At 56.4% G+C, this 14,381-nt stretch overlaps 2 protein-coding genes across 3 annotated transcripts; one reads left to right on the forward strand and one right to left on the reverse strand.

Annotated features, from left to right (window-relative positions):
• Nucleotides 1-2,418: 2,418 nt before the first annotated feature.
• Nucleotides 2,419-9,337, reverse strand: LOC105463786 (syntaxin 10). 2 transcript variants are annotated; one of them, XM_011711125.2, is made up of 8 exons: nucleotides 9,200-9,335; nucleotides 8,789-8,958; nucleotides 8,542-8,636; nucleotides 8,074-8,136; nucleotides 3,642-3,749; nucleotides 3,127-3,233; nucleotides 2,940-3,034; nucleotides 2,419-2,847 (listed from the first exon to the last, which is right to left on the reverse strand). In XM_011711125.2, exons 1-8 carry the CDS (start codon nucleotides 9,232-9,234, stop codon nucleotides 2,771-2,773), a joined length of 750 nt encoding a protein of 249 aa, XP_011709427.1. In that variant the 5' UTR covers nucleotides 9,235-9,335; the 3' UTR covers nucleotides 2,419-2,770. The 2 variants fall into 2 exon arrangements, with proteins under 2 accessions (XP_011709427.1, XP_011709513.1); XM_011711211.2 differs by lacking the exon at nucleotides 2,419-2,847 and having other exon boundaries at nucleotides 2,946-3,034; nucleotides 3,131-3,233; nucleotides 9,200-9,337.
• A 1,200-nt stretch (nucleotides 9,338-10,537) lies between these two features.
• On the forward strand, nucleotides 10,538-13,903 carry LOC105463731 (immediate early response 2). The gene has a single exon (XM_011711021.3). The coding sequence runs from the start codon at nucleotides 12,188-12,190 to the stop codon at nucleotides 12,857-12,859; it is 672 nt and encodes a 223-aa protein (XP_011709323.2). The 5' UTR covers nucleotides 10,538-12,187; the 3' UTR covers nucleotides 12,860-13,903.
• The last annotated feature ends 478 nt before the right edge of the window (nucleotides 13,904-14,381 follow it).

Here is a 14,381-nt window from a genome sequence, read left to right on the forward strand (position 1 = left end):
CCGGATAATTTTTGTATTTTTAGTAGAGACAGGGTTTCACCATGTTGGTCAGGTTGGGCTTGAACTCCTAACCTCAGGTGATCCACCCGCCTTGGCCTCCCAAAGTGCTAGGATTATAGGCATGAGCCACAGCACCCGGCCTTTTGTTTTTTTGAGTCGGAGTTTCACTCTTGTTGCCCAGGCTGTAGTGCCATGGTGCAATCTTGGCTCACTGCAACTACCACCTCCCAGGTTCAAATAATTCTCCTGCCTCAGCCTCCTGAGTAGCTGGGATTACAGGCATCCGCCACCACACCCAGCTAAATTTTGTACTTTTTTAGTAGAGATGGGTTTCTCCATGTTGGTCAGTCTGGTCTCCCAAAGTGCTGGGATTACAGATGTGAGCCACCACACCTAGCCTAAAAATATACTTTTCATTAGCTAGGTGTGGTGGCATGCACCTGTACTCCCAGCTATTTGGGAGGCTGAGGCAGGAAAATCATTTCAACTGGGAAGGTCAAGGCTGCAGTGAGCTACGATGGCACCACTGCACTCCAGCATGGGCAACAGAGTGAGATCTCATCTCAATAGAAAAAGGGAGCTGTGACTCTGTCAAGTTTACAGCATCACTGGCTCGCTCACTCAGTGCCTGCCTGTGCCGTGGCTGATCCCTCAAGCCCCAGAAACACATCCCATACACACACACTCCACAACGCATTCAGAAGAGCACTCATACGTTGGAAGAAAGAACATAAAAGATCTGCAGGGCGTGGTGGTTCATGCCTGTAATCCCAACACTTTGGGAGGCTGAGGCAGGTGGATCACCTGAGGTCAGGAGTTCAAGACCAGCCTGGCCAACATGGCAAAATCCCATCTCTACTAAAAATACAAAAATTATCTGGGTGTGGTGGCGGGCGCTTGTAATCCCAGCTACTCGGGAGGCTGAGACAGGAGAATCACTTGAATCCGGGAGGTGGAGGTTGCAGTGAGACAAGATTGTGCCACTGCCCTCTAGCCTGGATGACGGAGCAAGACTCCATCTCTAAATAAATAAATAATAACATAGAAGCCAGGCACAGTGGCTCACACCTATAATTCCAGTACTTTGGAAGGCTGAGAGAGGAGGATCAGTAGAGCCCAGGAGTTTGAGACCAACCTGGGCAATATAGGGAGACCCTGTCTCTACAAAAATAAAATAGCCAGGCGAGGTGGCATGCACCTGTGGTCCCAGCTACTTAGGAGGCTGAGGTGGAAGGCTGCCTTAAGCCCAGGAGTTCCGGACTGCCGTGAGCCATCATTGTGCCACTGTACTCCCATCTGGGAGACAGAGTGAGAGAGACCCTGTCTCAAACAAACAAACCCAAAACAGGCCAGGCACAGTGGCTCATGCCTGTAATCCCAGCACTTTGGGAGGCCGAGATAGGCGGATCATTTGAGGTCAGTTCAAGTTCAAGACCAGCCCGGCCAACATGGCAAAACCACATCTCTACTACAAATAAAAAATTAGTTGGGTATGGTGTAGCATTCCTGTAATCCCAGCTATTCAGGAGGCTGAGGCATGAGAACCGCTTCAACCCAGGAGGCAGAGGTTGCAGTGAGCCGAGATCACGCCATTGCACTCCAGCCTGGGTGACAGAGCGAGACTCCATCTCAAAAATAAAAATAAAAAGATCAAGAGAACCTAAGCCATTAAAAAAAAAAGATTCACCTGGGCATGGTGGCTCATGCCTGTAATCCCAGCACTTTGGGAGGCTGAGGCAGGCAAATCACTTAAGGTCGGGAGTTTGAGACCAGCCTGGCCAACATGGTGAAACCCCATCTCTACTAAAAATACAAAAATTAGCTGGGTGTGGTGGCACATGCCTGCAATCCCAGCTACTTGGGAGGCTGAGGCAGGAGAATTGCTGGAAACCAAGAGGCGGAGGTTGCAGTTAGCAGAGATCGCACCACTGAACTCCAGCCTGGGTGACAAGAGTGAAACTCTGTCTCAAAAAAAAAAAAAAAAAAAAGGCCAGGCGCGGTGGCTCAAGCCTGTAATCCCAGCACTTTGGGAGGCCGAGGCGGGTGGATCACGAGGTCAGGAGATCGAGACTATCCTCGCTAACATGGTGAAACCCCGTCTCTACTAAAAATACAAAAAACTAGCCGGGCGTGGTGGCGGGCGCCTGTAGTCTCAGCTACTTGGGAGGCTGAGGCGGGAGAATGGCGTGAACCCGGGAGGCGGAGCTTGCAGTGAGCCGAGATCACGCCACTGCACTCCAGCCTGGGAGACACAGCGAGACTCCGTCTCAAAAAAAAAAAAAAAAAAAAAAAAGGAATCCGGAACACGCACATGTGCACAGACACACTGGGGCACTTGTGCAAGCACTGGCTTAGAATGGGAGTCCCAATCAGGGCTCAGTCACGCATTTGCAGTCAACACACACCACACGACACAAATACGTATAAAAAAGGCTGACGTTTTATTTCCAGGTTGGCACATGTGTAAGGCACAGGGGCGAATGGCTTTGGGGTCCCGGAACTGGAAATGGAGAGGGGTGTGTCTGAGGTGACGCTGCCTCTACCACCCCCTAAGTGCACTTGACACAGGACCAGTGGTGGTGGTTTCGGCCCAGGGTCCTGAAGGGTACCACTGGCTCTGGGGGGGAGCCATGGGGACAGTTCCCCAGGCAGGAACCTCTACTTTCCAGCTACCCAGGAGGGACCCTCTCCTCCTAGGGGGCTAGGCCAGCTCCAAAGTGCTTGGTGGCTCCCCAGGCTTAACGGACCAGCCTGCCAGGGAGGGCTGGGGTCAGAGAGAGAAAAGTAAGATAAGAACGAGGAGAAGCACCCCCACCAGCACGGCGATGGCACACCACTGTCGGCGGTCTGGGAACGAGAAGATCAGAGGTCACCGGGGGAGAGGGTACCACCTACAACCTGCCCCCACTAGGACTGACCTCGCCCCCAAGGGGACTCACCACTCGTCATGTGGGATACTTTGGCCAACTTCCTGAGGACCCCGTCCATGCGGGACTGGGTGTGGTCCATCTCTTGGGCGAAGGCATCCAGCATGCTGCCAAGAACAGGATGGCATCAGCCCCAGACGGCCCAGACACACCAGGGTGTCCGAGAGACCCTGGCCCACCCCCAGGGTCCTGGCCTCACATGCCCTGCTCGTCCAGCTCTTCCCCAACGCGGCCGGACATGTGCTTCAGAACCTGGATGCTCCCAGACACCATCTCCAGCTGTTGATCCTGTTCGTCCATGATCAGCTGCAGAGCGAAGGGGTGGGAGGTGCTGTTGAAAAGGACCCCAGAAGGCCAGGCACGGTGGCTCATGACTGTCATCCCAGCACTTTGGGAGGCCGAGGCAGGTGGATCACTTGAGGCCAAGAGTTCAAGACCAGCCTGGCCAACATGGTGAAACTCCAACTCTCCTAAAAATATAAAAATTAGCCAGGCATTGTGGTGGGCGCCTGTAATCCCAGCTGCTCAGGAGGCTGAGGCAGGAGAATCGCTTGAAGCTGGGAGGTTGCAGTGAGCTGAGATCACGCCACTGCACTCCAGCCTTGGCAACAAAGCAAGACTCCATCTCAACAACAACAACATAAAGGGACCTCAGACCTCAGATCGGTCTGCAAGACTCTCCCCTCCCTGGATCCACCCCACCGGCCCCAAAACCTGCTGTGTGGCCTGCTGCTCTTCGATGTAGCGAGACGTGGCCGAGACTGCACTGGCATCCAGCAGGTCGCTGAGTGACTTCTGGGGAGCTGGCTTGCCTGCCAGGATCTGCAGGGGCACACAACATAGGCTCGGGGAGGGACCCCAACTCCCAGAGGGGCATGGGGGACAAATCCCCACAGTGGTGAGTCAGGGAGGCAGACTCTGGGGCAGGAGAGCCTGCATTCCCCACTCACCACTTACTAGCAAGGTGACCCAGAGACCCCGTCATTTGACTTCCTTGTGCCTCAGATTCCTCATCTGTAAAATGCAGAGAACAGGATGGGCATGGTAGCTCAGGCTTGTAATCCCAGCACTTTGGGAGGCAGAGGTGGGCAGATCACTTGAGGTCAGGAGCTTGAGACCAGCCTGGCCAACATGGTGAAACTCTATCTCTACTAAAAGTACAAAAATTGGGCTGGCTGCAGTGGCTCATGCCTGTAATCCCAGCTCTTTGGGAGGCCGAGGCAGATGGATTACAAGGTCAAGAGTTTGAGACTAGCCTGGCCAACATGGTGAAACCCCATCTCTACCAAAAATACAAAAAGTAGTCAGGCGTGGTGGCGGGTGCCTGTAATTCCAGCTACTCGGGAGGCTGAGGCAGGAGAATTACTTGAACCTGGGAGGCGGAGGCTGCAGTGAGCCAAGATCACACCACTGCACTCCAGCCTGGGTGACAGATTAAGACCTTCTCTCAAAAAATAAAAAAATAAAATAAAAAATAATAAAATAACATAACATAACATAACATAAAATAACATAAAATAAAAAAAATACCAGGTGTGGTGGTGCACGCCTGTAATCCCAGCTACTTGTGAGGCTGAGACAGGAGAATCACTTGAACCTGGAAGGTGGTAGTTGCAGTGAGCTGAGATCACACCACTGCATTCCAGCCTGGGTGTCAGAGTGAACTTGCCTCAAAAAAAATAAATAAAATGGGAAGTTTTCTGGGTTGAAATGAGGATTTAAAGAATTAATTCAGGCCGGGCGCGGTGGCTCAAGCCTGTGATCCCAGCACTTTGGGAGGCCGAGACGGGCGGATCACGAGGTCAGGAGATCGAGACCATCCTGGCTAACCCGGTGAAACCCCGTCTCTACTAAAAAATACAAAAAACTAGCCGGGCGAGGCGGCGGGCGCCTGTAGTCCCAGCTACTCGGGAGGCTGAGGCAGGAGAATGGCATGAACCCGGGAGGCGGAGCTTGCAGTGAGCTGAGATCCGGCCACTGCACTCCAGCCTGGGCGACAGAGTGAGACTCCGTCTCAAAAAAAAAAAAAAAAAAAAAAAAAAAAAGAATTAATTCAAAGGCCAGGCGCGGTGGCTCAAGCCTGTAATCCCAGCACTTTGGGAGGCCAAGGCAGGCGGATCACAAGGTCAAGAGATCAAGATCATCCTGGCTAACACGGTGAAACCCCGTCTCTACTAAAGAAATACAAAAAACTAGCCAGGTGAGGTGGCGGGTGCCTATAGTCCCAGCTACTTGGGAGGCTGAGGCAGGAGAATGGCGTGAACCCGGGAGGCGGAGCTTGCAGTGAGCTGAGATCTGGCCATTGCACTCCAGCCTGGGCGACAGAGCGAGACTCTGTCTCAAAAAAAAAAAAAAATTAATTCATGGGGGACACTTAGAGCAGTACCCAACACATAGTAAGTAATGCTAGTAAATGTCACATTTTACTATTTATTTATTTCGGGGGGGATTTTAGCTGGGATTACAAGCACCTGCCACCACATCTGGCTAATTGTTGTATTTTTAGTAAAGATGGGGTTTCCCCATGTTATCCAGGCTAGTCTCGAACTCCTGACCTCAAACGATCCACCCGCCTCGGCCTCCCAAAGTGCTGGAATTATAGGCGTGAGCTACTGCACCTGGCCCAACAGATGTTTGTTTGTTTGTTTATTTGAGACAGCGACTTGCTCTGTCACCTAGGCTGGAGTACACTGGTGTGATCTCGGTTCACTGCAACCTCTACTTCCCGGGTTCAAGCAATTCTCCTGCCTCAGCTTGCCAAGTAACTGAGATTATGGGTGTTCACCACCACGCCTGGCTAATTTTTGTATTTTTTGTAGACACAGGGTTTCATCATGTTGGCCAGGTTGGTCTTGAACTCCTGACCTCAGGTGATCCACCTGCCTCGGCCTCACGAAGTGCTGAGCTTTTAGGTGTGGGCCACCATGCCTGGCTTCAACAGATGTATTTTAGAGTTTGGACTTCAATTCCCCCAAGGCAGCACATCTGGAAGGCATGTGGGCACAGCTATGGGATGACAAACTGGTAGGACCCTCCCTGACCCCATGTAGGCTTATGAGGGAGAGAGAAAGGCTGGTGGTTCTCAACATATGAAAAATATCAACAGAGAACACCAAGAGAAAAGGTAGACTGACAGGGGTGGTTGGGAGAAACACAGACACACACACACACACACACACACACACACACACACACACACACACACACGGCAGGCACATTACAGAGAAAATTGGCGGATATGAGGATATGACGGGGGGAAATGCAGATACACTCAGAGGCCAAGTGCACGCACCCAAATAGGTGAGGTACATGCACAGATGAAAAGGTGGGGGCAGATCACCTGATGTTGGGAGTTCGAGACCAGCCTGGCCAACACGGGGAAACCCCGTCTCTACTAAAAACACAAAAATTAGCCGGGCATAGTGGCACACTCCTGTCGTCCCAGCTACCCGGGAGGCTGAGGCAGGAGAATTGCTTGAACCCGGAAAGTGGAGGTTGCAGTGAGTCAAGATTGCACCACTGCACTCCAGCCTGCGGGCAAGACTCCGTTTAACAAAAAAAAAAAAAGGAAGCTGGCCGGACGTAATGGCTCATGCCATTTGGGAGGCCAGCACTTTGGGAGGCCAAAGCTGGTGGATCACAAGGTCAGGAGATCGAGACCATCCTGGCCAATATGATGAAACTCCGTCTCTACTAAAAATACAAAAATTGGCCGGGCACGGTGGCTCACACCTAATCCCAGCACTTTGGGAGGCCGAGGTGGGTGGATCACGAGGTCAGGAGTTCAAGACCAGCCTGGCCAAGATGTTGAAACCCCGTCTCTACTAGAAATACAAAATTTGGCCGGGTGCGGTGGCTCAAGCCTGTAATCTCAGCACTTTGGGAGGCTGAGACAGGCAGATCACGAGGTCAGGAGATCAAGACCATCCTGGCTAACACGGTGAAACCCTGTCTCTACTAAAAAAATACAAAAAACTAGCCAGGTGTGGTGGTGGGCACCTGTAGTCCCAGCTACAGGTGGGAGGCTGAGGCAGGAGAATGGCATAAACCCAGGAGGCGGAGTTTGCAGTGAGCTGAGATCCGGCCACTGCACTCCAGCCTGGGCGACAGAGTGAGACTCCGTCTCAAAAAAAAAAAAAAAGAAAAAAGAAATACAAAATTTAGCCAGGCATTCTGGTGGAAGCCTATAATCCCAGCTACTCGGGAGGATGAGACAGAGAATGGCTTGAACCCGGGAAGCGGAGGTTGCAGTGAGCCGAGATCACATCACAGCACTCCAGCCTGGGCAACAGAGCAAGACTCCGTCTCAAAAAAAAAAAAAAATTAGCCGGGCATGGTGGCATGTGCCTGTATTTCAGCTACTCAGGAAGCTGAGGCTGGAGAATCACTTGATCCCAGGAGGCGGAGGTTGCAGTGAGTCAAGATCGCGCCACTGCACTCCAGCCTGGCAACAGAGCGAGACTGCATCTCAGGGAAAAAAAAAAAAAAAAAAAAAAAAAGGAAGCTATGTGCAATGGCTCATGTCTGTAATCCCAGCACTTTGGGAGGCTCAGGCGGGCAGATCACTTGATGTGAGATGTGAGGAGTTCGAGACCAGGCTGTCCAGGATGATGAAACCCTACTAAAAATATAAAAATTACCTGGACATGGTGATGGGCACCTGTAATCCCAGCTACTAGGGAAGCTGAGGCAGGAGAATCGCTTGAACCCAGGAGGCGGAGCTTGCAGTGAGCTGAGATGGAGCCACTACACTCCAGCCTGGGCAACAGAGCAAGACTCCATCTCAAAAAAAAAAAAGAGTAAAAGGCAGGCATGCGTCCTGGAAACAGCTGCAAACAGGACAAATGGCATGGAAGCAGAAAGCAGATAGGTACACAGGCCCCCAGCCGTCCCCTGCAACAGGAAACCAGTATAGACCCAGAGGAGACAGTAGAGAGGAACCCATGGACATATACACACAGAGAAGTTCAGGTGCACACACCGAGAAAGTGCAGGCAGGTAGACAGCAAGAAGACAACTGCACACAGAGAGGACGGGCACTGTCGCAAAAGGGACAGGCGAACACATGCAGAGGGATCTGGCTTGCACTCAAAGGCGTGGTCACCCCCAGGCGCTCAGGTGGACCGAGTGGGTTAGGAAGGCTTACCTCTCTGTTATTCCTCTCCAAAAATGCTACGGCTGTTGGGCTGACCATATGGTCCTTCATTTCCTGGAGGTGAGGACAGCATTAGGGAGGAAAGACACTCAGGCCCGGCGCGGTGGCTCACGCCTGTAATCCCAGCACTTTGAGAGGCCGAGTCGGGTGGATCACCTGAGGTCGGGAGTTCGAGACCAGCCTGCCCAACATGGTGAAACCTCGTCTCTACTAAAAACACAAAAATTAGCCGGGTATGGTGGCAGGCACCTGTGAAGTCCCAACTACTCAGGAGACTGAGACACGAGAATCGCTTGAGACCGGGAGGCGTATGTTGCAGTAAGCCAAGATGGCAACACTGTACTCCAGCCTGAGCGACAGAGACTCTGTTAAAAAAAAAAAAAAAGAAAAGAAAAGAAAACAAAACAAAAAAGACACTCAAACCGTCCCCCACTCCCCGCCTGCAGGACCTTTCCTGACCTGGACTGCCTCTCGCATCCGCTCCACGAACACCTTTCTCTCCTGCAGGTCCCCGGCAGGGAGCTTGAACTTGCCTGGGTTGGCTTCCACTATACGTGGGCTGAGAGTCAAGGGTCAAGGCCAGAGCCAGATAGCATCATCATCCCCCTCCCTAGGGGTCTAGCCCTCCCCGAGGGCGGGCTCCCAGGCCCCCTGCTACCGCAGTGAGCTCTCCCATGCCACCCCCTGCCACAAAGCCCCAGGATATCGATGGTCTCTTCCAGGTCCTCGAGGTCCCACTCGATGCTGCGCAGGCCATTCCGTAGCTCATTGGTCGTCCAGTCCAGCTCCTCGCGTCCGACCGCCGCGCTTTCCTGCAGAAGCTCGCACCAGCGCTGGTATAGCCCGCGGGCCGTGTTCACCGCCTTCTGCACCTCGCTGCGGGCAGGGGCACGGCGGGCGCAGCTGGGGGCAGGCGGTCCTTCCGCCTGCCTCTGCCCCCGATTGCAAACCCAAACGCATGGGGGACTCCGGAGACCCCCACATACCCCTGCGTGCGCCTCCCACTTTGCACCCCGACGGCCTTGCCTAGCCCGCCGGGCACGCTGGAGCCGGCACCCGGGCACTAGCTGGATTGGGGACGGAGCACCCTCCGCCCTCCCCCGTCGTGGTCACTCACCCTCGGACTACAAAAAAGGGGTCTTCGAGAGACATGTCAATCCCCTTCCCCCCAGGCCGAAACCCCCTCCCGGCCTGGGTTCGCGGGCTGGTTCTCTCCCAACCCAGGAGAACGCGCCACCACCCCCGCCCCCCGTCACGCCACCATCGAGAGCGGGACCGCCAGGGCAGAAAGAGAGGCCTCGGAGGCCGGACGTGCGGACACTTCCGCCCTCTCTGCAGCCATCTTGGTTGTGGGCAGAGGCAGCTTCCGGTACGCATGCCCCGCCCCTTCGCCCTCTTGTGCCGCACCGTAGGGAGCGGTGTCGGAGTTCTGGCTGGGCCTGTTCGGGTCCGAGTTCGGAATCTCGGTTCAAGGCTCAGTTCCTCGGATTGTTCCTGCTCAACCTCAGTTTCCCTTCCAGGCACGGGCAATGTAAATAATGGTAGCCTCCCTTATCTCTGGCGGCTGGGGACTATGGCTGGGGAAGGGGCTCATTCGATTGGTTGAACGTTTTCATGGACTCCCTGAGCTGGCACCTGGGAGATCGTCCCAGTCCAGGGTCCCGAGTGTCAGGTTTGGGGGAGAGGTGGTCCTTCCTTCTCCCTGCCGGGGCGGGGCGAGGAGCGGGCCTGCTCCTGCGGGGAGTTCTGCCGCATTCTCCAAATCTCTCTTTCCTGAGAAGTGGGCAAGCTGGGGGCACCTCGAGGTCGCCTTGGGGCGAGGTGGCCGTGAGTGGGGGTCCCAGATATTCCAGGGGCGGGGGGAGGTCACCTTCGAGAGCGTGCGTGGAGGTGGGTGTCTTCAGAAGCGCGGATTCTTTCTGGGTGCGAGCCTGGGGGTCGCGGGAGGTATGGTGGCTTTGAGGATGGTCTCCAGGGGGGCCCTCTGTGTGGGGTCTCCGTCTGGGTACGGGCCAGGAATATCAGCGAAGGGACTCAGGGTCGTCCCTATGTGTGACAGTGGCGCTCTGTGTGTTGAGGGGTGAGGGAAGCTTCGGGAAAGCACTTTTTTGAGTGGTAGGGGGCCTGGTCTCCCCTGGAGGGTGGGCGGGTTATCCGAGGGAGTCCTCAGAGGGTCGCCCCCTTGCGCGTCAGAGTTGCTGCGTGGGGTCTCAGAGATAGCGCCTGGGCCGGGTAAGTCATTGTGGGGTCTCCGTGGTAAGGTTAGCGGGGCGGGGACGGGGGCGTCTTCGGCAGGTCGTCGCAGTGTGGCACCATCGTTGAATGGGGACGAGTTTGGGAATGGTCTTTTAAGGGGGAATAATTTTTGAGTTCCCACCGTGCGGGGGGAGGGCGGGACGGGAGGGTGCCCCAAGGCCTGAGAAGATCTGTGTGGGGCAGGGGTCCGGGATAACCTGGGAGGGGGCCTTGTATGGGGGAAATAATTGGGAAGGGGAGAGATGGGATGAACGGGGTCTCAGCGGGTCGTCTCTTGTGTATGTAGGGTCGTTCTGTAGCGTCTCTGGGAGATGGCCTTCGTGGGAGCCCTCCGGTCGCCCCTACCCGCTGCGGGGTGCTTTCCTGGCGTCACGCCTTCCTGGCCCCTGGAGGGAAGGAAGTGAAACTCTCCTCCCCACCCACATGGCTGGAATGCGAGTCAGGAAGCCTGGGGCTCCAGCTTGCTCCGGCTGGCTAGACGGGGGATGGGAAGGGGCGTGCCCGGAGCGCAAAGCCCCGCCCCTCGCCCCCCCGGAAGCCCCGCCACCGCCTGGTAAGGCGATCACGGGCCCTTTCCTAATATGGGCAACCGGAAGCGGCCCGCGCGACTGTCCTACGTCACTCCGTCCAAATTTAGTTGTGGAAGTCAGCGGGCGCTGGTGGCGGGAAGGCGCCGCGAGCCAGTGCGGGCGGAAACGGGAGGCGCACCACCCCTTAAAGGGCCCGCACCAGGAATGAATGGAGCCATTCGAACAAGTCTGCATCCTTTTTTTGGAGGAATTGCAATTAGGATTTCTTGGAGAGACGGCGCGTAGCGGAGGGTAGGGCGGAGGTTTTCTATTTGCTGTGTCTCTGCATTGCTGGGTTTCCAGCTCCCAACCGAACCCCGCCTCCCGGAGCGCGGAGGCGGAACTCGTCCCCACTTGTCTGGGGGGCGGCAGCCACGTGTTCACGGGGACTGTCGTGCGCGCCGGGTTCGCAGCCTTGCGAGCTCTAAACCCACCCATGGAGCTCCTGTCGCAGGAGACTGCGGGGGAATGGCTTGGTACGAATCACGGGAACCCGCAGCGGCTCACCGCCTACAAGCAAGGGCTGTCGTACGCTAGAGACCGAAGAGCTGGAGGCCCCAGTGGCCTCCTTTCACAGCAGTAGCAAATATTGTTTGTCTAGTAAATATTGGCCCAGTGACTGTGCCTTGGTTTCCCCATTTGAAAGAAGCAGATAGAACAGTATCCTCCGAGGAGTGGAGGCTGCGGTTCGGTGAATTACGGATAAAAGGAGAGCTCTTAACCTAGCCTGGCACGTAGTAAGCGCTGTTAGCATGATTATTGGTGCAGAAGACACTCATGGTCAGGCTGGAACCCAGGTCTTTCCCTGTGTGAAGGGAAACTTGCCACCCACGACCCACTGGGGCCTCCAGACGCGAGCATGTGGGTAGGCCCTGAGCCCCATCCCCGGCCCCCCTTCCTTGGGCCAAGGCGCTAATGCATCGGCGGGGCCGAGAGAAAGGAGCCCACCCAGAGAGCTCAGCGTGGAGTGGGGTGAAGCTTCGCCAGGGTTCCCGTCCCCTTTCCCTGCTGGGTAAATCGCATTCTGTCGCTTTAAGGAGTGTTTGGCCGCGACGAGTTGGAAAGCCCGGATGCGTCCTTCGGTTGGGCGGGGTTTCTCAGTGACGTCACTGGGGGTATAAAAGGGCCTGGGTGGCGGGCGCCCGGGCAGAGCGTCCTAGCAGTGTCACTGCGTGGGTTGGTTCGTGGAGAGAGGCGTGAGCGAGCCCGTTGTCCGGAGTGCACCTGCTGCCTGTTCTGTCCGTCCCGGGAGCCCACGCCGCCGTCGCCGTCGAGTCGCCATGGAAGTGCAGAAGGAGGCACAGCGCATCATGACCCTGTCGGTGTGGAAGATGTATCACTCCCGCATGCAGCGCGGTGGCCTGCGGCTGCACCGGAGTCTGCAGCTGTCGCTGGTCATGCGCAGCGCCCGGGAGCTCTACCTCTCGGCCAAGGTAGAGGCCCTCGAGCCCGAAGTGTCCTTGCCGCCCGCCCTCCCCTCTGACCCTCGCCTGCACCCGCCCCGGGAACCTGAGTCCACGGCCGAGACATCGACCCCCGACGGTGAGCACCCGTCTCCGGAGCCCATGGACACGCAGGAGGCGCCGACAGCCGAGGAGACCTCCGCCTACTGTGGCCCGCGCCCCGCCAAAGTCAGCCGCAAACGACGCAGCAGCAGCCTGAGCGACGGCGGGGACGCTGGACTGGTCCCGAGCAAGAAAGCCCGGCTGGAAGAAAAGGAGGAAGAGGAGGGGGCGTCATCCGAAGTCGCCGATCGCCTGCAACCGCCCCCGGCGCAAGCGGAGGGCGCCTTTCCCAACCTGGCCCGCGTCCTGCAGAGGCGCTTCTCCGGCCTCCTGAACTGCAGCCCCGCGGCCCCTCCGACGGCGCCGCCCGCGTGCGAGGCAAAGCCCGCCTGCCGCCCGGCGGACAGCATGCTCAACGTGCTCGTGCGGGCCGTGGTGGCCTTTTGAGGACCCCGAGCGGCGCTGCCAGATCCCAGAGCGCGCGTCGAACCGTCGGCCGGAGGGCGCAGACCCGAGACGAGGCCACCCCCCTCCATCCCGGGGGGAGCGCCCGCGAAAACCGTGGAGAGAAGCCGCCGCCCGGGCTGCTGAGAGGCCCGGAGAGGGACTCTGTCCCCGGGGAGCCATCGCCTTCAGTGTGCAGCGACGGCACCGAGGAGTCTGAGCCGGGGGCGCGGGCGCCTTCCGCAGAGACCTGCGCCCAGAGGTGCTGTCTTAGTGGACTGGGACGTGAACCTTTCGCTCTCCTTCTGGACTGGGAGAAGGGAGGCTTGGGTTTTTGTTTTGTATTTTTGTTTTGTTTTGTTTTTTAGATCTCCTCAGGGTCGGACTTGATTTTGTACTGGGGGCTGTGGTGGCCCTTTTCAAGGTTTTTCAAGAGTTGGTTTTGCGTTTCCAACCTCGGAGAATTCCAGGCACTCCCCTTCCCCCTCCACTGACATACTTGTGTAAGCGGTCATCGTTGCGTCATGGGGCAGGCGTGGGGAGCTTCCTGTCGCCTTGCGTGGGTGTGGGGCCTGGGAGGAGGGTCTGGGGCGTGCACCCGCCCTGGGGAGTGGGGAGGAGAGTGGCCTGAGTCACTTCACCCCCGCGTGCTGCTGGTTAATGTCCCGCGCCTCTGCACCTTCGGGTGAGAGCGGGGGCTGATCTAGTTTCACATTCAAGTTTTTCTCATCTGCATTAGAGGTGCCCAGTAGGTTCCCAGGTTTCAGCGTGCCCCTCCCTCAGACACGGACACAATCATCCCAGAAGTTCCTGGTCTGAATCACGAGAATGTTGGAGGGGTGGGGGTGTCAGTGGAAAGGCATAAAGCTGAGCTGAGAGCAGTTGCTGGTGAAACTGGGCCAATCTGGGGAGGGGAATATCTTTGCCAGGGAGTTCCTGAGGGTCTGTTTTGTTTACCCTTCGTGTGGTGAATTCTTTTTAATTCCGTCTACCTGGCGTTTTGTTAGAAATGTCAGATAGGAAAATAAAGACCATTTGAGTAAAAAAGCCGGTGCTGTCTGGTTTTCTGCTCTGGTGGGGGAGGGGCGGGGTTAAAGGGTCAGGGGCTGGCGGCGGCTCGCTGGGGCCCCAAGAACCGGTCTGACCGGTTACCACGTGGGCGGGAGAGGGCTGGGCCCTCTTTTCCTTGCCCGGGCATTCCCTAACTGGAGCCCCGCCCCCTCCAGATTTGGGGGTTCCCTTGAAATTGTCCTACAACTCTGGGACAGGGATGTCGGGGCTTTCTGAGTTGAGACGATAGTACTAAACAGTGCACCAAGCGGAGCTGGGGACTGATCGCCCTTTGAAGCCTTGAAAGGTGGTCGATCTCTCCCCCCGCCCCCACCCCGAGACCAAACTGAATCAGCTGCGGCCGGGGCCCTACAGCCTCAGGTGGAGCTGAGTGGGTGAGCTTTGAAGGGCTATTTATGCCCCAATTCCCGTATCTTCCTGGAGAAATCGCTTTGTGGCTTAGGCAGGGACGTGC

Source organism: Macaca nemestrina, chromosome 20 (assembly GCF_043159975.1).
Source record: "Macaca nemestrina isolate mMacNem1 chromosome 20, mMacNem.hap1, whole genome shotgun sequence".
NCBI lineage: Eukaryota > Metazoa > Chordata > Mammalia > Primates > Cercopithecidae > Macaca > Macaca nemestrina.